This window comes from Lemur catta, chromosome 1, assembly GCF_020740605.2.
Source record: "Lemur catta isolate mLemCat1 chromosome 1, mLemCat1.pri, whole genome shotgun sequence".
Classification (NCBI taxonomy): Eukaryota; Metazoa; Chordata; class Mammalia; order Primates; family Lemuridae; genus Lemur; species Lemur catta.
In genome coordinates this window covers 253,810,238-253,834,980 of record NC_059128.1, presented here as the reverse complement: position 1 = coordinate 253,834,980, position 24,743 = coordinate 253,810,238, and the positions used below count along the sequence as shown (strand labels likewise).

At 32.8% G+C, this 24,743-nt stretch overlaps 1 protein-coding gene across 2 annotated transcripts in view; it reads right to left on the bottom strand.

Moving 5' to 3' along the window:
• The window catches only part of GBE1 (1,4-alpha-glucan branching enzyme 1), a 263,584-nt gene that overhangs the window by 208,029 nt on the left and 30,812 nt on the right, over positions 1-24,743 (bottom strand). For both annotated transcript variants that reach the window (XM_045540452.1, XM_045540453.1), the window contains exon 2: positions 8,670-8,839. In XM_045540452.1, the coding sequence (XP_045396408.1) occupies positions 8,670-8,839 (170 nt within the window). The remainder of the gene's footprint in view (positions 1-8,669; positions 8,840-24,743) is intronic.

Sequence of the window (24,743 nt, the reverse complement as noted above, 5' to 3'; positions counted from 1 at the left end):
ACAAATTGTGATAGTAGTAGTATTCATAATAGGCAGAAAGTAGAAACAACCCAAAGTCTATCTACAGAGCAATGAATATATAAAATGTGTTATATCTACACAGTGAAATATTTTTCAGCCAAAAAGGAATGATGGCAGGCTGGGCATGATAGCTCACATCTGTAATCCCAGAACTCTAGGAGGCTGAGGCAGGATTGCCTGAGGCCAGGAGTTACAGACCAGCCTGAGCAATAGTGAAACTTCGTCTCTACAAAAGGAATGAAGTCCTGTTACCTGCTACAAAATGGATGAACTTTGAAAACATGATGCTAAGTGAAAGAAGCCAGACACAAAAGCTCCCATGTTGTACAATTCCATTTATATGAAATGTTCAGAAAAGGCAAATCCATAGAGATAGAAAATAGATTAGTGGTAGACAGTGGTTAGAGGGAGGGGAGAACTTAGACTAACACTAACAGGTATAGAGTTTCTTTTTGGGATGATAGAAATATTCTGGAATTAGACAGTGGTAATGGTTGTACAACATGGTAAGTATACAAAAAAAACACTAAAGTATACAGTTTAAAATGGTGAATTTTATATTATATGAATATATCTCAACTTTTAAAATGTTAAAATGAAAAATAAAAAAAATAACCTAAATCCAAGAACTGAGAGTATATAATAGGCCTTCAAGATATAGGTCAAAACTCACTTATGTCTCCCTGGTTTTTAGGAGACAATGGCATCAATATTGAAGGTCATTCAATCTTGCTGAGAAAATGTGGTATTATTTTCAGCTCCTTAATCTTCAAATAACACATTTGAGGTAATTCTGACACTAATTTATAAGCAAGTAAGATGGCTAAGTCATTTTTTTAAGAATCCATAATAAGAGGTAGCTCTCTGGCAATCACAATTCAAATGAATACTTTCACAGTTTCACATGAAGAACTGCTCAGCTAAAAGGAAGCAAAAGTTTCCTTTTTTTTTTTTTTTTTCAAGATCTATTCAGGCTTAAAAAGTACCTCCACATTTTCTAATAAGAAAATAGGTGGTCAGGGATCGAAATTATAAAGAATACAAGCCAGTAATAGAGAAAAGAGGGAAAGCATTTGAGATGAGGAAAGAGTTACAGATTCAAAACTTGACAATAAACCAGACAAAGCTTCAAAACTAATCAGTGAATTCCAATTGACATGCTTGAAACGACAACTAGGATGAGCAAAACAAACAATGCTGTACACCCTTGACAGATTTACCACATTTCTATAAGCCTCTCACAATGCAAAAGGATATTCATATAAGCTATCCGTGGCATAAGAAAATATCAACAAATTAAACTAAAGTTGCCTATCATAAGTGACAGCTTCTTAGAATAATGCAATTTGAACTTAAAATGAATAGTTTCATTGTGATCGAGATACTGAAAATGTTGATATATGTTGTAATCTGTCACACTTGGGGCTAGATGTGACTGTTATAAAATAGAACATCACTTCTCTAAGAAAACATCTAACTCAATGAGAGAATAATATGAATAGTGTACCTCCTTTGTGTAGGTAGATGTTAAGCTTAACAAAGTCAACTTAATGGATAAAATTATCAAAATTTCAAAAGCCACCTGCTAAAGAACAACCTTAAATAAAATAATTTTACAGACATTAACTACAAGTGAAATAACAAAACTAAAACCTAACAAATAGCACTGCATTATCCATACAGCATAAATTTTAACAGAATATTTATTAAAAAAGCAATATGAGGCTAGAAAATTACTATGTGTCACAGTTCAAAATCTACCTTCAAGCATTAAGGTCTCAAACAACAATCTTCTAAAATCCCAGAAGGTAAAGACATTTCCCTAAAAAATAATTCCATTAGGCATTATAACAAAGCTCTCTGATCCAGCACAACTGGGGCTAAAAGTTGGAATACACATTGAAATTACTGTGTAAAACAGATAATGACATATCTATCTATATACATATATATATACACACACACACATACACACACACAAACAGCAGACATTTTGTTTTAACTTAAAAAACAAATATAAACATACATTCACCCATATCCTAATGTAAGACTACAGCTATGTCTTTGAGTTTAAGTTCTTTGATAAGGATTTTGTATCATCTTTCTTATATGAACATATAACACCAATGCAACATTTATAATTCCCAATTCCCTTTGGACTAAATAAATGAAAACTGAAAGGTACATGTAAAATAATCTGCATGGCTTAGATTTATATCTTTATTTTTCAGTTCCCTTGTACATACTAATTCAAAATATTTTTTACAACATATCCCTACTGAGATTTTCCCAATACTCAATAATTTTCTTCCTATCACACTCATAATTCATCAATTAATGTATGTTACAGAATTACAATGAGAAAAATTAGCATTCACAGGATTGGAGGGAAAACTGGCTCTCTCTAAACACACAGTGAGTGTAACCGGTAAAAGCAGAACTATATACCTGTAGTAGACCTTAACTTTGCTACTACCAGTACTCAGTATCCTGTGGGAATCAGTCAGTATCATTTACAATGAAACCTGTTAAGCGGAAGTGAATTCAGTACGTCTAGTAAAGAGAGATTGGTTAAGTAAACCTCCACTGTTCATTGATTACATGGAAAGTGAACAACCATCAGGTAAAATAGATAAAAGCAGTGAAAGAACCAACATCAGGTTGGAAAGCCAGAGGAAGTACTGAAAACTTTCTACAAAACATTTAGTTGCTGATTACTTATTTTAGATTCACATACATCAAAGAGGCCGTTTCTCAGTATCACTACTGGTTTGGTTAACAGCCTTAAAGCCTTCTACTTCAGCCTTGTACTTTGCCACCACCTTGCCAAAATAAACAATATCAAGAGTCCTCCAGAAACTTGCTTTCTAGAAACATCACAATTTCCAATAAATAAAACTGAAAGGAAGCAACATAACAAAAATGCATTCACAGAGGACCCACAGGGCACTGAAAATGTCTACCTGACAAAAGACTTCTTGAAACTCCACTGGAATACAGAAGTCAATAGAAATTTAAAGAAAACCTTCTCGACGATCTAAGTCAGAGAACTACCCTACCTCAATAACTCTCTTCCCACAAAGACTATATCTTGTGTTTTGGTATTTTTTTGCCAACTGATCTTAGAATATTTTAGGTACAGGTGCTTAGAATAATCAAATATAAATGAACTTTAAGAAAGAAATTGCCATCTAGGCAATTTAATATCTAGGATATTAAAAAATCTGGAAAGTTTACACTTTATATTATAAAGATGTATTTGCCCCTGGAGTCACATATTATGATGCCCAAGTTTTCACAAGTCTCCATAAAAGAGGAGTCTGCTTCTGTGCCTCATTGACATTACGTTTGGCCATATTTTTATTTGGTTAATGAAATGGAAGCACATATTACATTTGCAACTTCTAACCTGAAGCTTTTAGAGCCATCAGCAGGTTTTCTCCATTGCTCTTTCTCTCTCTCAGGAGATCAGGATGTCCCACTTTGGGGCTGCTCCATTATCCTGGATTCTGGAAAGAATGTGACAGATGGGGCAGAGCCACAGCTGACAACTGCAGCCAACATGAATGAGAAAGAAGCCTTTGTTGTTGTAAGCCATTAAAATGTTGGAGTTGTCTGTAACATGCTGCACCATAATGAAAGCTGGCTAATACAGCCACCACAGATTAGCTGAAAGAAGGGAAGAAGGCACAGGAAGTTGGTAACAGAACTACACCTTTCAAGCATAAAGAACTTTTAAACCAATAAATAACGATCACTAATTTTCAGATCAGTGCTTCTCAAACTATCTATGGTGATGGACCAATTATTTTTTATTAAAACTTCAACTCTTATTATAGACTAATATTTATATAAAACTAATAAAATGATTTGAAAATCAAAAGGAAAAAAGACTTGAAGATTTAAGCCCTAGTTTTTGTATTATCATTGCTAGATTCAACAGAAATAAAATTACTCTGTCAAATTGCTATTAAAGTTTCTAAATGTTCACTCCCAGTTTCTAACAGTACCATTGCAAACTGTTCACAGTTCACAGAACCACACTGGTTCACAGAGCACACTATGAGTAGACTGACTGTTTCAGAACATGCAAGATTAAGCAATATAAAGGTTCTTCTGAACCTGTAAACTTCTTGGAAATTGTATAACCGAAAAAAAAAAAAAATTACAGACAAACTTGATCCACAAAACAGGTAAAAGTTTCCTTGGTATCTTTCCCACTCTGCAAAAATATCAGTGCTTCCTTTTTCTATAGGCGTAAAAATCAGGATGAATTTTTTTTCTTTTTTTCAGTCCATCAATGATAGACATTTATGTTATTTGAAAAGTGCCTAGCTCCCAGACTTAGTAATTTTAAATGAAATGTTTTCTGTTATAGCAAATAGGAATCCAATTATTTTATATTGACATACGTAGTTTACTGCCTTTCTCTCTTATTATCCTCTAGATACTGGAAAGCAGCTAGTTCTCTTCAATTATTTAGCAATCTGCAAAAATATGATTTAGAACCAAAACTCCAAGTATACTTTAAATTGCATCTAATTTTCTAAAGAATGAGTCATTGTTATATTGCAGATGATTCAAAGTTTTAGAAATTTATCTCAAACCTAAAGTAGTTTCTGGTTTTCCCAGAAATACTTTTTGGTTAGTAAGATTTCAATCCTGACGAATGTCATTATATTTATACTATCCTTCCGGGTTGCTGCAGCAGCTGCTAACTGCTTAAAAAACTACTTGTTTAAAAATGACTGAAAGAAAAAGAAATGTTTGTTTCATTTTCTCTCAAATAAAAAAAAATATATATGTACCATATTTAAAGTGAAGATGTTTGGCAAGTAATTTTAAAATGTGGATGGCAAAAGCCAGCTCTGCCTCAGTTTCAGCAATACAGATACGTTTTACTTTTGCAAGGCTCAAATGCCTTTTGAAATATTATAAACAGGAAATTTTTTAATTAAAAAAAGACCTTTGCAAATGAGAGCATTTTTTTCAATCTTCCTAATTAACATTTCTGTAACACTGAATAAGGTATAGAATTTCTCATGTTCACGATCTAGTTAGTACCCAAAGCAACTCAGTTAGGCATTTAAGACAAATATCATCACCTTTATCCCCAATAAACCAAATGAAGAACCGTTGTTTAGAGAGCTATGTTCTCAAACTCTAAATCCCATATTTTTTTATCTTACACACCATTTCATGGCAATTTCTTTCTTAAAGTTCATTGATATTTGATTATTCTAAGTACCTGTGCCTAAAATATTCTAAGATCAGTTAGCAAAAAAAAAAAACCAAAACACTGGAACAAAACGTTATTGGTGATACTATTTACATGAGTAACCCCTGAGAAAAACACATGCATAGTACTATTTCTAAACTGATTAGAAAAGGAGAAAAACATGACAGCAACATGCTAAAGTATTTTGATTAAAGGTACATTATTCCATAATACAGAATTAAAGTCTATATATTCTTTAATGTTTATTTCTTCTGAAAAATTGCAACAAATATATAGCTAATCACTTAGATAAAAATTAAATTAAGAAAATTTTCTTTTTCAGGTAAATATAAGTAACAGTTAATTTATCCATCAGCAGAAATAAGATTTTTGTTGCTGGTTTTTGAAGGTCTCTTTTATAATATCTTTAGGGGTTGGGAGAAGAGGTGGGTACAAAACTAATGTTTTAAATTATATATACATTTCCATGATAAAAATATAAGTAAAATTATGTTACTTTTCAAATCCCTATCAATAAATAAGGAATCAATTATTTCATTAGGTGATATTTCAAGTATATAGTTAGAAGTTAAGCTTATTATTATATTAAATGACAAAGGAGTGGAATTCTTTAAAAATTATCAGTATTATGGTTAGAGATTAATTCTATAGAATCGTCCTTTCTTTTTATCTGCCACCAGCAGAGACCAATCTATAGAATTTCTTAAGTTTATTGCTCTCTCAACTCATCACTTGATAAATATGAGGTCATAAGACTATACTTAAATGAAACATTTTAATATCACCAGCAAAACCAGCTAGAACATTTTAATTAATCTGAATTTTCAAATTAAAAAATCTATGGTAGTGTTTGAGCTAATTAACATGCATTTTCTTTTCCTTTCAGTTTAGAACAAATTTAGACATTAGAAGACGTACAATAAAATTTTCTAACCCAATTGATCCTGAGGAAAAACTCAACATATAACTTTTTCTTGCTCAACTATTCTTAGGGAAAAAAAAAATGGATAAGAGCAAAACAAAATACAGAATCCCTTAATTGTGTTTTTTAAAGAGGGCATGGTTAGTTCAGTTATTTAAGGGTATATTTTCAACTAAGTGGCCATTATTATCAAAATTCCATGTTCTCTAGAGTCATATTGACTTACACCCATGTATACATTTTTTTCCACAGGAACCTTCTTTTAAATGCATCATTGGCCCAAAATTTGGGTTCTACTCTCACCTACTGGAAAACTTTTAATTATGTTTGGAAAAACCTGGGTTTGTGTACCTACTTTTAAACTGAAAATTTTATCAAATCTAAATATAGATCTGGTATAGTCAGCCCTCAGAAACTATGGGTTCCACATCCATGGATTCAGCCAACTCAGATGGAAAATATTTAGAGAAAAAATGGGCCAGGTGTGGTGGCTCACGCCTATAATCCTAGCACTCTGGGAGGCCAAGGTGGGTGGGTCGCTTGAGGTCAGAAGTTCGAGACCAGCCTGAGTGAGACCCTGTCTCTACTAAAAATAGAAAGAAAATTATCTGGCCAACTAAAATATATATAGAAAAAAATTAGCCAGGTATGGTGGCACATGCCTGTAGTCCCAGCTACTCGGGAGGCTGAGGCAGTAGGATCGCTTAAGCCCAGGAGTTTGAGGTTGCTGTGAGCTGGGCTGACGCCACGGCACTCACTCTAGCCCGGGCGACAAAGCAAGACTCTGTCTCAAAAAAAAAAAAAAATGGATGGTTGTATCTATATGGACATATGCAGGCTTTTTTCCTTTGTCATTATTCCCTAAACGATACAGTATAAGAATTGTTTACATCACATTTACATTGTATTAGATATTATTAGTAATCCAGAGATAATTTAAAGTATATGGGAGAATGTGCAGTTATATACAAATACTACACCATTTTCTGTAAGAGAAACAAGCATCCTGGGATTTTGGTATCTGCAGGAGATCCTGCAACCAATTCCCCGTGCATACTGAAAGATGACTACATTTCCAGTGAAAATTTACCATGCAAATTATGACGTGATATAACTAGATGTAGTACAAAAGAAGAATGGAAATATCTCATTAATAAATTTTACATTGATTACATATTAAAATGATAATTTTTTAATATATTCGGTAAACAAAATTTCTTACTATTACAATTCATTAAATTATTCTTTCCCTTTTTCAATGTGTTACTAAAAATTTTGAATTACATAACTGGCTTGCATTTTATTTCTATTGGACAGACCTCTGACAATATATATAAAATCAACACTTTCACTGAGTTCCTTGAGGTATAATTTACATGCAATAAAATTCACTCTTTTTATGTTTACAGTTCTATAAATTTTAATGAATGCACGCAGTCGGGTAATCAGCATATAAAACGTTTTTGTCACCCCAAAAAGTTCCCTCATGTACCTTTGTAATCAACTTTCACCTACCACCTCCAACCTCTGACAACACTGATCTGTTTTCTGTCCCTACAGTTTTGCCACTTCTAGAGGAGCATAACAATGGAATAATACAGCATGTAGACTTCTGAGTCTGGTAAAATCAAATTTAAAATACTATGCTTCTCTACGGTATTAAAGGATTATGATAATTTTGATATTTCTTTTCCTTGTATCAAGAACATTTTACCAAGGCCTATTTTTTTCCACTTTCAAAACTGAGCTTTCTTCCTTGTCACCTTTATAGTAATTTATTTACCCTTCTAGAATAAAACTTAGCAGATGGTATTACAGTTATTTACATTATAGTCCTTCCTCCCACTAGACTGTAAGCTGGAAGGCTGACTTCTTGAACCATTATACTTTATATAGCACTGACGCTGTCTAGTGGAGTTAGCAAGGCAGATGACAATGCTGAGAAGACATTTCCCATTGTGTTATATATAAAACAAGGTAAAGAGGAAAAAAAAGAAGTGAGTGATGGATTTTATTATACTCTCTGGATTAGACATCTACTTTTATTGAAGACTCAAAAAAGAATATAAGGCTATAAAGAATCCAAGAACTATGATGCCTTCTAGCCAGGTACAAATGCTAGCAGAACTTCAACTATGCCAATATTTTTACCCAGATTGCTATTGGTTTTGTCAGAGCTTTGCTAACAAACTTGAGTAAACTTGAAGTAGTCTTCCTAATACTATTTTTCTCATAACTCTGTTATTTCTGGTACATGATTTTATAGAACATAAAGTTTTTCAGGAATACATATATCACATTGTAACAGAAACAGCTGGACCTCTGGAAGGTAAGGACTTAATAAATTCTAAGATTTTATCTGAAAAGTCTAATATTTATTTGTAATCATTAATCTTCATATAGTTAAATACATGAAATATAAGAAATCTATATTTTAAATAGATAAATCAAATAGTACTCCTGACTTCAAAGTTTCAAAATACTTACTAAAGTCTCCAGTAAGAAAAACACCTTCTGCTCCTGGGGCCCATTCTTTGCAGTATAAACCACCATCGGCACATCTGTGGACGCCAAATGATTCGTAGCCTCTGGAAAACTTATCAATACCACCTTCATTCTCTCCAATATTGCTCAAAATCTGGCAAAACTGTTTATACCTTTGAAAAAGTACAAAAGGAAATAAGTTAGAAAATTAGTCATCTAGAAAAGGTCCTACAATTAAGTAGCTGCTTTAGTCTTAAGGGAAAAAAAGATTATCATTCAAGAGAAATAATATAAATAATTACATTTATTGGTAGAGGTTACCTGGCAGCATAAAATCACCATAATCTCAAATAAACCCAAAAAAGCCAACTAACATTTTTTATAATTTCAAGCATTTCTGGTAAGAGAGAGGACATAGGATGCTTATGCTCCTAATCCATGATTTTTTTTAAAAGCAGCATCACAGCAACTTCTATGTCAAGATAGTATAATGAAGCAGAATCTCTACATCTTTCTCCTCTGACTCCTAAGAATATGAAAGTAAAATAGTGAAAATCCAGCAGGAAAAATAAAATTATCCTATAGCAGGATTTAGCAAACTTTTCCTGTGAAAGGGTAGATGGCAAATACTTCACGCTTTACCAGCCATATGGCCTCTGTCACAGCTACTAAGCTGTGTCTCTGAAGCATGAAAGGGGCCACAGACAATATGTTAATGAGTGGGTGTGGCTGTATTCCAATAACACTTTATTTACAGAAGCAAGTGGTAGGACAGATTTGGCCTGAGGGCTCTAGTTGGCCTAGTCCTTTGCTAAAGCAACTAAGCATGGCAAGAACATAGATCATGTCGAACTACAAAAGCCAGTGGCCAGGAGAACAAACCTAAGATTCCCAGGCAGGACCACTAATAGCACATGCCTGCTCCTGACCTTCTCATAGTTCCCCTGGATTCTGTACTGGTACACAAAAAAAATAGTACCTATTTTCATTAATACTCCCAATATCTGGGGAGATGCAAACTAGGAAGAAACTGGTAAAACTGAAGAAGTAAACCATGTGCCAGGTGCTCTGCGTCAGAAGCAAAGTTTCCAGAACTACACAATGAATTGGGTAATGCCAACAAGCTTCCCTGCACCTCCCTGTACCCTGAAGGGGTGAGCAAGAAGTTCCCAGAAAGATGGCATGAATCCAGGTAAAGGATGTACAGGGAATATACAGAATTTGAAAGGCTAAATAATGATGAACACCACAATTTAGCTAGAGAGAAAATGAAGCTTTTACCAAATGTTTTACTTTATACAGCAACTTAATTAAGTGAACTCAAAAAAACAAGAGCTGACAAAACAACAGAATGAGAAGTAAAAGGAGACTGTAGACCAAAGGAAACAGAGGAAAAAGATATATCACTAGAAAATAATGAATAAATTAGAATCATTAACGAAAAAAACATACATATAGTAAAAATAGCAAATTATTACATGAAATAATTAAACAGAAAAGAAAAAACAAAGAAATTGAATATATTAAGAGAAACTAAGAGATACTCAAAACACACAAAAACTGATCCAAACATAGCTTTGACTCTAAAAATAAAACTAAATAAAATGGATATAAAAGATATAAAACTGGAAATTTTTTCTAATGTAAAGGAATAAATCTGCATATTAAAAAGAGCATACTATGTTTCAAAGAAACTTTGGGAAACACACACACAACATATCCCAGTTTAAGCAACTAAAGTTCTAAAGATAAATAATGCTATAGACAACCTGCTAGAAAAAGGCAACATTATATTAAAGGCCAAATAATAAAGCCAAGCCCACACAATTCTAAGAAGGAAAGTAATAATCTAAGAATATTCTGAGACAAGTTCCTACTCAAATCTAAGGAATTTTTAAAATATTTTCTAATGAAAAAATGAATGATTTTAAGTTGTGACACTAATGAACTATTCCTGAAGAAAAAGTAACTACTTTCCATAAAATAATTGGTAATTGAAACATTAAAAATAAATACAGGAGTGGACAGTTGTTACAGAAGTGTAGATAAGCACTAACTCTTTAAATAAAGAACCATGACTAGACAATTGTGGAAATGTGTGAATGTGATCACAGAAAAAGGATCTCATATGACAAAGTAAAAATATCAGTATAAAAAAAAAAAAAACAAGAGATGAGAGAAACGAAGATAGAATTTTATAGCAGATAATCACTCAACATGATCAAAATTTAAGGTAATCATCACCATATTTTTTTAATTTCTTTATTAATCTTAAATGCACACTTAGTAAATAATACCTATTAAGGTAAAGAAAGTTGCATATGAATTTCAATAATTTTCTTTCATTTCACTTCTGTTTCATTGTTTAAAATAATTTAAATTAAATTTAATGCACATTTATTTTATTATTTGTTTCTGTCAAGCTCTTTATCCTTATACCTATAGATAAGTATATAAAAATATGGAGAATATTTCCTTAATATTAATATCAGTGAAGATTTTTTTTGGTGAGGTTTCTTTTTACTTTCGCCCTTGCATTGTTCTAATTATGTATAACAAATAAGCATCATTTTTAAAAAATAAAGTATAGTTTTCCTAAAACTATGTAATTTTTTACATTATTTAAACAGCAACATAGTCCTATACAATATTCATAGGAATTTTACGGAGTATGTGAAACTGTTTATAAAATTTAGGAAACTGAAACCATTTGAAATTAATCTATGGAACAAAAATGAGTTTCTGAAATTCTTAAGCATATATAGAAATTAAATACATGATAAAAGGATACTTCAAATCAGTAAGAAAAGTATGGCTTATTCAATAAAATATTAAAATCTATAAATTTGTCATTACAAAAGTGGATCTCTAAAATCAAAATAACCTCCAGAGAGTTCAGAGTGCTAAACATTAACTTTTTAAAAGTAAATAAGTCCAAGAGTTCATAGAAAAAGAAATACAGATGGCCAATAACCATTAGAAAAGATGCTTAAACTTATACATACATAACTAGAGAAGTACAACCCTAAACTTCAAAATTCAGTTTTACACCTAAAAGACCAGTAAACATAAGATAATCTGTGCAGATGGGATGCAGTTCTGTGGTTTGGGGGGCGAGGGCAATACAGAGAGACCTTTTCAAATGCTCTTTGTTGAAATGTAAATTAGAAAACAATTTGGCATCAGCTATGAAAATTTCAAAATCACACTCTTCAACTAAGTAATTCCATTTTAGAAATTTGCCCTTTGGATATACATCACACAAGGAAGGAAAGACATCTATGTGTACAATGATATTTATTCATTACGGCATTATCTGTGATACCAAACCATAGAAAACAACTTACTTATTCAGCAGAGGGAAACTAGGTGTATAAATGTACAATATCCAAGCCATAAACTATAGGAGAGCAATTAAGAAGAATGATGTAGAGTAAAATGTGCTGATACAGAATTATGCCCAAGATTAACACCAGTCTCATGGGCAATCCTTATTCCAGGGGACACAAACTGAGCTGCCCACAAAAACCAGGCAGGTATCATAAACATGATTAGCTGGCCCCACATAAGAATCACAAAAGTCCAAAGATGATGATAAAAGAACGACTGAGGAAGTTTGCCTTAGATTATGGAAAACAATGTAGAAAGATAGACTGTGTTGAGATGGAGAACATCAACCCCACTAAAAGCAACAGCTGGCAACTCACTGCTACCAAGCATGTTTTACCCAGTCAGGTAATTATTCAAGAACAAAAAAAATTACATATTTTTCTATGAACTCTCCCCAATTCAAATATTGACTACTGCTTCAAAACACTTAAAATACTAACCTGGACAAACAAACTAGATCTACATGTCTGATGGGATACCATACATAAACTCTTTAAATCATATGAGAAAAGAAAATTTTTTTTAACTTCTTCCAGCTGTCAGTCAGTTACACTTCTTGGTATTTGGAGAATCTAATCCATATTAAATGACATAAGTAATAACATAAAATAAAATGATCAAACATTGTGGAACAATCAAAAAATATTTGGACTTAGAGCAAAAAATACATATACATGTATATCATAACACCAGAAAAATTATTGATTTTTTCAAAAGGTATAAACTTTGGGAGTTTAAATAAATGGGTTAATAATTTTGTTGTTAATGTGGGTATAATATCTTAAAAACACATTTTTAAATTTTAAGTTTACATTTAAAAAATTATCATTTTTAAGAAGTTTTATAAGACATTTTCAAATGTCCCATTTGCTAAAAATTTCAATGGAAACAGGATTATAGAATTATATTACTCTAAGTAAATATCTTGACTTCCCTCAAGGTCAGCCCTATGGCTTCTGATACAAAAATACACATTGCACTTTGAAATCACTGTGGCTCAAAAAAGAAAATGCCTGAGGATACAGCAGGATCATCATGCCTGTGCCCTCTCCTACTACAGTTGTCTCTTTTAATATTTTGCTGTGAATTTATAGGATATTTAAAAACTAGGTCAAATTTTTGGTAACCAAGAACATAAAATGAAGTTAGCATAGGAGCTAGCATTTTGTACAGATATAAAGAACTGTGATAAATATTATCAGATTTGATCTCTACATGGATGTTTTTAATCCCCTTTTACATAAGAAGATAGAGGCACAGATAAATATGTAAATTATCCAAGGTCAAGAAAGTAGTAAGCAATAGAGGCAATCACAAAAGGTGTACTTCAAGTAAATCTCAAATTAAAAATCATAGTTTACTTTTAAAGAAAATCTTTTATGTTTTACTTGTAAGGTAATTAATCTTATAATGAAGAAAATTAGTTGTAGATGTTACTAGCTTTGTTTCTAGAAATAAACAGTCTAGCTTTAACACTTAACCTCCTTTTTCCTCATTTGCTTCCCCTGTTAAGGAGAGGGAGAAGCAGGACCTCAGATTGTAGAAAATCTATGAAATCACCATGTGAGCCTTTCCCAGAGTAGCCAACAAGTGTTTATTACATGTTAGCTATAACTTTTCTCCACCTGAAAGGGGCGACACTTTAGTGTACTTTTTAATTTACCAATTTTCTTTTACTTATAACTCTTGTTTAGATTTTAATGTACATGGTAATTATTAACAAACATTAAGTTTTTCCCCCTCAAATTCCAAAAGTATTTGAGAATCCTTTCCATTTCTTTCATGCTATTAAAATTATAAATATAAACATATTAATACATAACACATACTAGGTACTCAAAATTTATTTGAATAGATGGATTATGGAAAGTTTGAAAGAAAATTAAGTAGATTAGATTGACCCAGTGGGGAAAAAAAGTTACTGCAAAGAAGTAGCAGGAGATAGGTATGGAAAAATAATGAAACAAGCTATAAACTTTGTTCCCCTGGAAGACAGTTGGTTCATTCTAGATCAGGACTGAAGCTCTAATTTCACACAAAGTTATAAACACAAGAGATATGTCAGGGGTGATGGCTCATCCTTTATCTGAAATGTCCTGGATGTAGAATCCATTCTCGAGTGGTTCTCAGTAGGCCTGAAACCCAAGAAACCCATGAGGAAAATTCCTTCCTTGCTAGCTTAATTTTCAAGATCTTGTTTTGTCATCTCCTTCCTAGAGAGACTTGGAGAAGAAACAAGAAAAAGCACATAAGTAAAAGTTTAAGAAGAATTTTTAATAGCTAAAAAGGGGGGAATTAAGTTTAAAGGAAAGGAGAATGGAGGTTTTTCTGAAGGGAAAAAAAAAATAGCTTTTAAAATCATTCTTTAAAAAGACTTCAGGTGTCTGGCAGAAACTTTCTTCCCTGTGTGAAAAAATATCCAGAATATACAAAATTATCCATAGATCAAGGCTGTCAAATGAAGGTTAGGCATATGAGACTTTCAAGTGTGTATTTTATGTTATATTCCTCAATTGGAGGCAATTATTTTACCAAAAAAACCAACATATTCATTGCAGGATAAAGATATTTATTGTGTGCTAATAATTCAATTACATAAAACAAGATCCTTCACTTAAGATGTTCATCAGTTGAATGGAAAACACTGTCCAAGTCATGACAGAACAGGACTGAGATAAGCAAGTGTTGACAGAAGAATAAGCAAGACAAGAAGGAACTAGTGGTTCTGACTGGGAGAAGGGGAGATTAGAGGAGGCTTTTAGGGAGTAGCCAGAATTTGTGCTCTGCCTTGAAGGATGAGTAGCATATTTTGACAGGAAAAAAGGCAGAAAAGGGCATTCCATGTGTAAAAAGTAGATGGTTGTTGTTGACATGATGACTAGCTGTGTGTAGTCAGATCAGAAGAAAGTGGAGAAATCTCATGGGCAATCAGGATGAAAAAAATAGTTTTCAATCAGATGATACATTGGACAAAAAAATAAAAAGCCTTAAAGACTTTCCAGAGGAGATAGCTGATATGCTCGGGGATGTGTTTTAAAGGAAGCACTTTGAAGGATTAATTTTGGAAGGTTGAGTCCATAAATTAATGAAGTCTTTATTAAATAGACTATTAAGTACAATGATTTATGGACCCTGTTGTTATACAAGATTAAGCTATGAAAAGATTTTTTAAAATGGCATTACTGTATACGTATTTTCTTATTTTTGAAAGCTGTTCCTTATTTTTAAATGTTTAAACACCAATAACCACCATAGTAAATGCACACATTTTCGAAATTCCATTTAAAATTCCAGTAGCTTTTCCAATCTGCATCCAACTTAGCATACACTCTTGACTTCATCCATCAGGAACAGTAAAAATGGGACCATCTGAGTAAAGGTGACAAACAAGGAGGAGTGAATCCATCTGTTTATTACACAAATATTACTGTATATCCAGAACTATGCTAATCATGAGAACATAGAGATGAAAGACATTACAAAGTCCATACCTTCACGATATTCTTTCTTATATGTGGAAGATAGTAAAGCAGAAAGCAAAAAGTATAAAAGCATTCTATTATATGAGGTATTGATAAAGATTTACAATCAGAAAACAGAAGTAGCTAGAATGTAAATTCCACAAAAACAAGAAAAATTATCTGGTTTGCACCCTGATGCATTCCAAGCACCTTAAAAATACTCAATGAACAAATATTTACTGAGCACCTATTAATTGTCAGATTCTTTCTAGGCAACGGTGATACAATGAGTTAGATGTAAGATTAGGATTATAATGCTTGAATTTGATTCCCAATCCTACCCATTACCAACTGTAACTAAGACTAAATTTCCTAATCTTAAATGGGAATAATAATGGAACCTACTTTATGAGATTTCGTTGAAAATCAAATGAAATAATGTACCTAAAATTCTCAGCACAATACCTTTGCATGAAATAATGAATAAACATTCTATTAGAATAACAAACATATTCAATAAGATTGCTAGACTTGAGATAAACAGAAAAGTCAATAGCCTGTGAAAATATAAGACAGATATAATTCACTATAATTATACTACACCTATAGTGTATGTGCTTCCCTGATTCACTCAATCTCCACTGGTCCCACCAGGCCTTATGCTTTGCTTGACTGGACCTATAGAGATTGTGGCTTGAGGCAGCTACCTGAAGAGGCCAGAACCTGCATGTCTTGGTCACTTTGAGCTGCTGTAACAAATTACTATAGACTAGATGGTTTAAACAACAAGCATTTTTTTCTCACAGTTCAGGAGGCTCCAAAGTCTAAGATGGAGGACCAGCGATCTGGTGTCTGGTGAGGGCACTATTCCTGGTTTTCAGATAGCCAACTTCTCATTATGTCCTCACATGTTGGAGAGAGAGAGAAAGCAAGTTCTCCCTGTCTCTTCTTACAAAGTCACTAATCCCATCATTAGAGCTTCACTCTCATGACCTAATCAATTGCCTTCCAAAGGCTCTATCTCTAACTAAATAACATTAGGATTTATAACATTAGACCCTATCCTCAAACACATTGAGAATTAGGGTCTCAACATACAAATTTTGAGTGGTTATAAACATTCAGTTCATAGCACTACAACACGGATGTATAGAGGAATAAAGGCCCATGGGACAAATAGTGAACCAGTAAGAAATAGAAATTGGGAAGGAGTTGTTAGATAAATTCCTCACTCTTCCTCCTGAAGGTCCTGGGTGACCAAGCAACCAGCTATATAAGAAAATATATTTATCTGACTTAAGAATTCAATTCATCAACATGTTCATATAACAAGACCAAATCTATAGATCTACATAGGTGAATAATAAACTGGGAATGTGATGACCCAGTGGAGACACCATCTGCTGCCAGGAGTCAAAACACATCACTCTCAGCAGTCATTGCTATTTAAGGTGAATGCAAACTACTTTGAACTTTAGGTCTACCCTGGAGAACTGATTAAAAGTGAGTGGCAGACAGTTAGTTCTCATCATTTCATTTCTCCTCAAATTGATAGCTTCATGCAGGTCTGTGGTTTTCACTCAAGCAGCTTTCTCACTATAACAATCTTTATGAATGCCTATGTGCATAAGATTTGGGACTAGATGTTAATTAAATGAGTTGTTTCATATATGGAATTAGTCTAAGACTAATTGGTGTGTACCACCTATTATGTGCCAGGCATGGTAACACACAAGAAAGAACAGATTTAGAAATAAAAGACTACATTTTATTGCTAGGCTCAATTGACCTTAGGTATTTAGTAAATAACCTCAGAATTTCAGCTTACTCACTTATAAAACAGAACAATAATATCATTGATGTCAGGGTGGTTGTGCTTATATATAACTAGCCCATAAAAGATAAATTATTTTATTGTATCTTTCATTTTTCCTTACAAATAAGATATGAAGAGATTTCTAAGTAGAAAAAGAAAACTTAAAATCTTAAAAAAGAAATGGAATAGTTCTACCATGCTAATTATAGTACAATAAGATCTAAACATTAATTTGATTATAAGCAAACATTAAGGGTGTTATTAATTTTAATCTTTTTTAAATCTTATTCATATTGTACCATCTCTAAGACACAATCAAATGCATTGTGACCAATCTATGAAACACATCGTCAGACCATATTTAAGAGCAAATAGTTGGTTTTCTGATGTTAAAGAATAAAAGCTATTTAAATAATAGTTTTGTCCGTACTTAGTCTAAAGTTAAATGCAATGGAAATTTGCTACTTTCAGTCTCAATATATATAGAAATTATGGTAATATAGAAATCATTAAATCTTTTCTCTTGGTAGGGAGAAAATGAGGTCAATTCAAAACTGTTATCTTTTAAAAGTTAGAGTTGCCAGTATTTAAAATTTCATCCTGAAAATAAATGGTGGTTGTTAAATGTTCATTAAATGTTCTTTCTCAATTCTGGTACAGCACCATAGACATGAGAGACTCAGGGGAGATTATTGCTAAGATCTTTCTAGGCCTAAATCCTAAAATCAAAAAAATAAAATGTTCCTATTCAACAAACAAAAAAATTGGACATAGTCCACTTAGTGGTATCACTTAGAAAGCCTTATACAACTCCCTATTTCTTCTAATAAAGTACTTATTTCTAGAATTCTACATTCAGAATAATGGAAATACTATAATGTTTAATGATACAACTTATAGAACCTACTATATAGCCATTAATGTTAACATATTTTGACTTAACAGATTAATTAATTAGAATAAATTAACAAAATGTAACTAGAAATTAATTTTAATCACTGTGCCTTGTCTCATGGTTGCAAGCAAATTAATAATATATTGCCCTTGCAATTTACAGAGGTGTGATTAATGGTCATTATTAAAATTTCCAGGGTCTTCTGGCAAAGTGAAAACCTGGCTGCCTAACTTAAAAAAAATCACCTGAATGCAATAAATCAGAATTACTGACGGTAAGCCCTGTGAGATGGCCCATCTGCTCAGGCCTAGAAGTGTCAAGTATTGTCCCAAGCACTTTAAGCTGCCAGCCTCTTTATCAGCCTCTCTCTTTCCAGTCACGCTCCTGTTCAGGTCTTTGCTACATGCTCTGCTGATTACCTTGGAAAAGGGCAATGCTGTAACTGTTCAACTGACCTTTCAGTTTATTTTCTCTTGTGTAATATGAAACATGAGCTAACACAGTCTTACTCTACTGATTTCTAGGAAGAATTCTGACTTAATGTTTCAACAGATCTTGGCTCAAATAATACTCTGCTCTTCTGTATTCAGGTTTCTCTTTTTGGAAAAATTGCATGGCAAAGACCAGTGGGATGGGCTAGAGAGATAGAAGCTTTAGGTCTTCTGCTAAAAGGACTATAATCTGCACAGTAGTGTGCTCCTGAGAATGTGTAGTCAACTAACTTGCTGAAAGCAATTCCAGCCCACTAGAATCTTGTTCTTAATGTGACTTTCATTTTATCAGTGAAGACTGTAAAAGCAATGATGCTTACATCTTTTCTATCTTTTGATATGAATGTTACTGTTACTCAAACATGGGGGAAAATGTAGAGAGGGAGGTTAATGTCAAAAGATAACACTTTCTAGACCCAACTCTAAGGTACCAGCCATGTGATCTTTGGGGAGATAAACACCCAAAGTTTTAGGTTCCTCTTCTGTAAAACGAGGAAGTTGAATTGAAAGGTCCCATCCAGGTGTAAGAACCTATAATCCATACATTGAACTTCTTTGATTCTTAGTTGAGTACTAAACTGGCCCAATCCAGAAAGAAAAAAATGCATCCTAACACAAAGGTTATTTGGGATATCGCCCACATATTTAATTCATCAAAAAGTGTACATTTAATTATGTATAAGTAACATAATTTTAGGTATGTCTTTTTTCTTAAAATATAATGTAGTACATAAGCCATCTATGAAACATTAAAGGCACAGCAAATAAAACAAAAGAAATATTCTGCCAATAAAACAATTAAAATTCGTAAATATCACAAATTGTAAATTATAATGACTAACACCTTCTGAGCACTTACTATGTTTGAGGGATTGCTCTAAAGAGCTGACAAATATTAACTTACATAAGCTCTCACAATAACCCAAAATGGGTGGGAGGTTGATATTATTATTACCATTATACAGAGGAGAAAACTGAAGAGGCAAAGCAATTTTGTCAAGGTCACAGAGCTAGTATGTGGGTGAAGCTGAAATATAAATCCCAGAACATTTGTCTTTAATCATTCCTCAAAATATCACCCAATAAGTTTTATGCTTTGCAGTTTTCCAGCTGACTTGATCTACTATAGTAAATTTCAATTATTTATTACTTACCATTTCTTAAATAATTTTAATAAACTGAACATCAGAAAAACAAATTCTGCTATAGATAAGAGTGATACAAATGGTCAAAAATAAAATCACCAGAAAACTCACCTAAAAAAACATTAAAACATATCATTTATAGTAACTAAACAAACTCACAAAGCATTTTAACTTTTTTTCTAGTTTTGTTTTTTTTTTTTCAATCGAACAAGGAGCAAAAATCACATGATTCTAACTGTCCACAGAATTTTTATTTGGGAATAGGTGTGCCTATCACAATGAACTTGAATTAATTGAGTTAAAGCAAGAACTGAAGGCAAGTACTATTTTGAATATATGATTTGAAATATAGTTTGAAGTACTACTTTGATAGTTTGAAACTATATATCAGAGCTATAAGAAGTACTATTTATATCCCTGATATACAGTTCCAAACTAGACGGTTATTATATCAATTGTGAGCTAAAAACTAACAAGCTAATTTTTTCACCTAAAAAATTATCAATGATCAGACAACATTTAAACTGGCACTTAGCAAATTAACAAAGCCAACCACACTTATGAATTTATTAAATATAGCCAGATAGCCATGGACTTTAGACTTGTGAATGTTTTTTATATTAGAAACAGAATAAAAAAATCAATTTTTACTTTGACAATAGCATGGGATAAAATGTTATTAATAATATATATAAAAGAATCCAAGGAGATATATATATATATCTCAAACCAAAAAACCCCCACATCTTTTAGACTAAACAGTAGTGAGATATCAAAGGTCTATCAAACTCTCTATGACAGTTCTTTGGCTTTACTGAAAGAGATAAAGGTTTCAAATTCTGTCGGCCACAAAACTACAAAGATCAGAGTTCTCATAGTGATTCCCAATATATTGGCAAGATCTCTTTTAAGTTATAAAAACTCAAGCTTTATGTCTATATCTATCTATCCATCTAAATATATATATATATATATAAATCATCTTGTATCACATATGTTTATGCACACACAGTACATATCTCGTACATATACACCCATAAATTTCTTCTTACAGCCAATGACCTAACATAGACCAAAAAGAATAGGTCTGAAAGCACAAGTACAGTTTGGTAACTACAGTGGTCTTTCATATTGTTTGCATGTCTCTGTTTATAATTTCTCCCAAATTACATATTTTATTCTTTTAAATGTTTATCCAAATTGGGCTTGAGATAAGATATTTAAATGTTACTGAGAAACATTATTCGGTAGGTTTTGTAATAATGTATGGATGCAAAATAACATTTATAAATTTCACTTACCGTATTATCAAGTTCCCTCACCAAATTAAACTACTATAACCAAGACCATAATGCTATAAACAGATTTAAAAGAAAACCCACAGTTAAATTCCATTCTAGTACAACTATATCTATTTCCTAATAATGTCATACTGATGTTTAATTTAGTAGTCTATTCAACATAGTAAAATGGAAACTTTACATTCACCTAGGCCTTGTATTACTTATGGGCAACAATTTTCCAATTCTGTGTTCCCAAACTGCTTTTACCAGATCACATACTGATACAGATAATTAATGTTTCAGCCTATTCTTAATCAAAACAAGTGAAATCGTGAACTCACATAAGGCTCCTCATTACTTATGGGTCAGCTTTTCTCAAGTTGGCAAAACTACCCAAATGGTATAATCACAGAGTCTTATAAATTTCTCTTCTGACATAATTTCCCTACCAGATTATAGGTGCTCTAAAGTTAAGGATCATGTTTTGTTTAATTTTAAGTCCTCAGCATCTTGTACAACATCTGTTAAGAAACAAAGACTGAACAAATGGTTCTCTCAGCATGTTTCACCAGCAGATACTTGTAGGATTAGAAAACTGCTTAACAATCTGGGATGATTTCAATAATTGCTTCCTATTATTAAGCATTTACTATGTATCTAGCATTGTGCTAAGCGCTCTATAAATAGTATCTCATTTAATTCTCTCAATTCTATGTGTTAAGAATTCTGAACTCATTGCACAAATAAGGAACCCAAGGATCAGAAAAGTTAAGTTACTTGATGAAGGTCACTCAGCAAATTACTGGCAGAACTAGAATTTTTTTTTTTTTTTTGAGACAGAGTGTCACTTTGTTGCCCGGGCTAGAGTGAGTGCCGTGGCATCAGCCTAGCTCACAGCAACCTCAAACTCCTGGGCTTAAGCGATCCTACTGCCTCAGCCTCCCTAGTAGCTGGGACTACAGGCATGAGCCACCATGCCCGGCTAATTTTTTTGTATATATATTTTTTAGTTGGCCAGATAATTTCTTTCTATTTTTAGTAGAGACGGGGTCTCACTCTTGCTCAGGCTGGTCTCGAACTCCTGACCTCGAGCGATCCACCCGCCTCGGCCTCCCAGAGCTAGGATTACAGGCGTGAGCCACCGCGCCCGGCCTAGAATTTTTAAAGATCTTTTTAACTTTGTTAAAATACCTTACAAATAGTCACCATCATAATAATGACTTGTAAAGGTGTTTGATTCAACTCAATTTCAAATCCCTTTTGAGAATTTTCAAACTGCTTGTGGAAAAACATAGCTGTTAAGATTTATACATAACATCTCCTAATTATTAAGCACTGTCTATGCATATCATAGATATGATTTTATTTAATATGTATGTGATATTCCATACATGAAATATTAGGAAATGTTGGTTCTAGCTTTAGTGACATCAAAAGATGTTCATAATACACGGCTAAGTGAAAAAAGAATCAAATTTAAAAGGTTTTTGTTGCTCATTTAATTATGGATGTATACTTATGTATAGAAAAATTATCTGAAAGATTACATATCCAAATAGAACTAAAATCTCTTGATAATGGGTTCTAAAAGAGTTTACTTTTATCTCTATTTTTTGATATTTTTCTACTATAAACATGCAAAAACAACAGAATATGAAGTAAATTATAAAAGGATCTATATCATTTTAGAATGTTTTGTTTAAAAATAACTTAAAAGTTTTAAGTCAGAGCATGTTTAATCCAATTATCTACTTTAATAAAAGTTTGAAAGACTATGTGTTGAAAAGCAGATGAGGAAAAGGATGGGGAGGACAAACAGAAAAAGAAAGCTTACATCTCATTAGCAAGTCTACTGTTCAAATCACTGTAAGTGAAGTCATAACTGTCCTAAGTCAATATTTCCTCTAACACTGGCTCAAATCACTATAACCAAAGTCATAACTGTCCTAAATCAATAATATTTCCACTAGCACTGGCCACTCTGCCAAAATGGAATGCCTGAGGGCCTCGCTGGGGTGGGGAACCTGCGGCCTCAAGGCCACTTGTGGGCCTCCAGATCCCCAAGTGCAGGCCCCTGACTGTCCAAATTTTACAGAACAAATCCTTTTAATAAAGGGAAAAGGGATTTGTTCTGTGAAATTTGGATTTGGTCAAAAGGCCCCACTCAAGGATCTAGAAGGCCACATGTGGCCCCAAGGCTGCATGTTTCCCATCCCTAGTAGGCATTCCTGAATAAAATATCTCTGGAAGTAAAGAAAAATGAATAACAATTGGTGCCTGTATTTAAGAAATTACAGTTTGATGGGGCTCTCTAGTGTTATTTGCTCACAGCATCACTTCCTCGAGAATATAACATGTCAAAAGCTCCCTGATATTCCTTACTCATCCTCAAAATGTCAGCTCCACCCCATGCCAGAAATTGACACATATCCTTGGTATTAAATAAAACTATTTTTTTAAAAGAAGACTGCAATATCAAAGTTTTTATACTTAAATAAAAACTACCACGGAGAGGACAATAGAATAAAACATTTAATTTTTTTCATCTTACATTTTTTCTTAAAAAAACAGTGCAATACATCTTAAATTACTTTGCTGCCTGTTCACAGAGTGTTCCAGTGACAGATCTATTTTATTACTGTTTGCTTCAATACCTATTTCCCTTCTTTCTTAGTTCCAGCAACATTCTCAAAAATCACGCTTACAAACAATAAATACTAAAAGCAGTGGCACTGAAGCATGACATACTCATTCGCTTCTAAGACTGGTTACCACCAAAGCACAGAAGTCCAGCTCTCCACCCTCAAGAGTAACATTATTTCTGTTTAAAAACTCCCAGAGAAGACAGAGGCAGCCATGTAATTATATATCTGCAGCTACTCTATCTGCTCTGCCTCCTGCTTACAGCCACTGTGCAGTACTAGGAAAAGCATTAGTCATGCAGCCTCACAAATTAACTCTAAAATCAAAGCTTGAGCTTTGGTTGTATGTTTGCTTGTTTTGCTTTCTTTGTTTTTATTTCTAATCCTTGGAAAACACTAGGTTTCAAATCCCCTTCCTTTGACTTGCTGCTAGAATCAACACCTAAACAATAATTGTACCCCATCAAGAACTGGGCAGCTCAACAACTGCTGAGAAAAGTATATTTGACATTTTTCTCCACAAGACTCCATTCTCAGTTCCTGTACTGGTTCAGTGAACATGGCTATAATTGAGAAAAGTCCAAATGCAACAAAATTTTCATCCTACAGAAAATATATATGCATATATTTAAAATATTTTATACAACCCACTTAAAGTGGAACTAGATTTGTTTCCAAATTCACATTTAAAATAGTATTTGCCAGCATTTTCTTATTAACATTCTAAATTTAAAAGATGAAAATGCTTCCAAGTATGATAATAGTACATTAAGACACTATTCACTAATTATTTCCTACAACTCTGCAGTATCTAGATGTCTATCAAAATTATGACCTCTAAGCAAAGTCACCCACTCTTCAAGATCTTTCTAGTCCATAAGAAGAACTACAGATTTTTCAGGACAGAAAAAAAAAAAATCTTTTCTCCAGAAAAAAAAAAAAAAAAAACAGTAA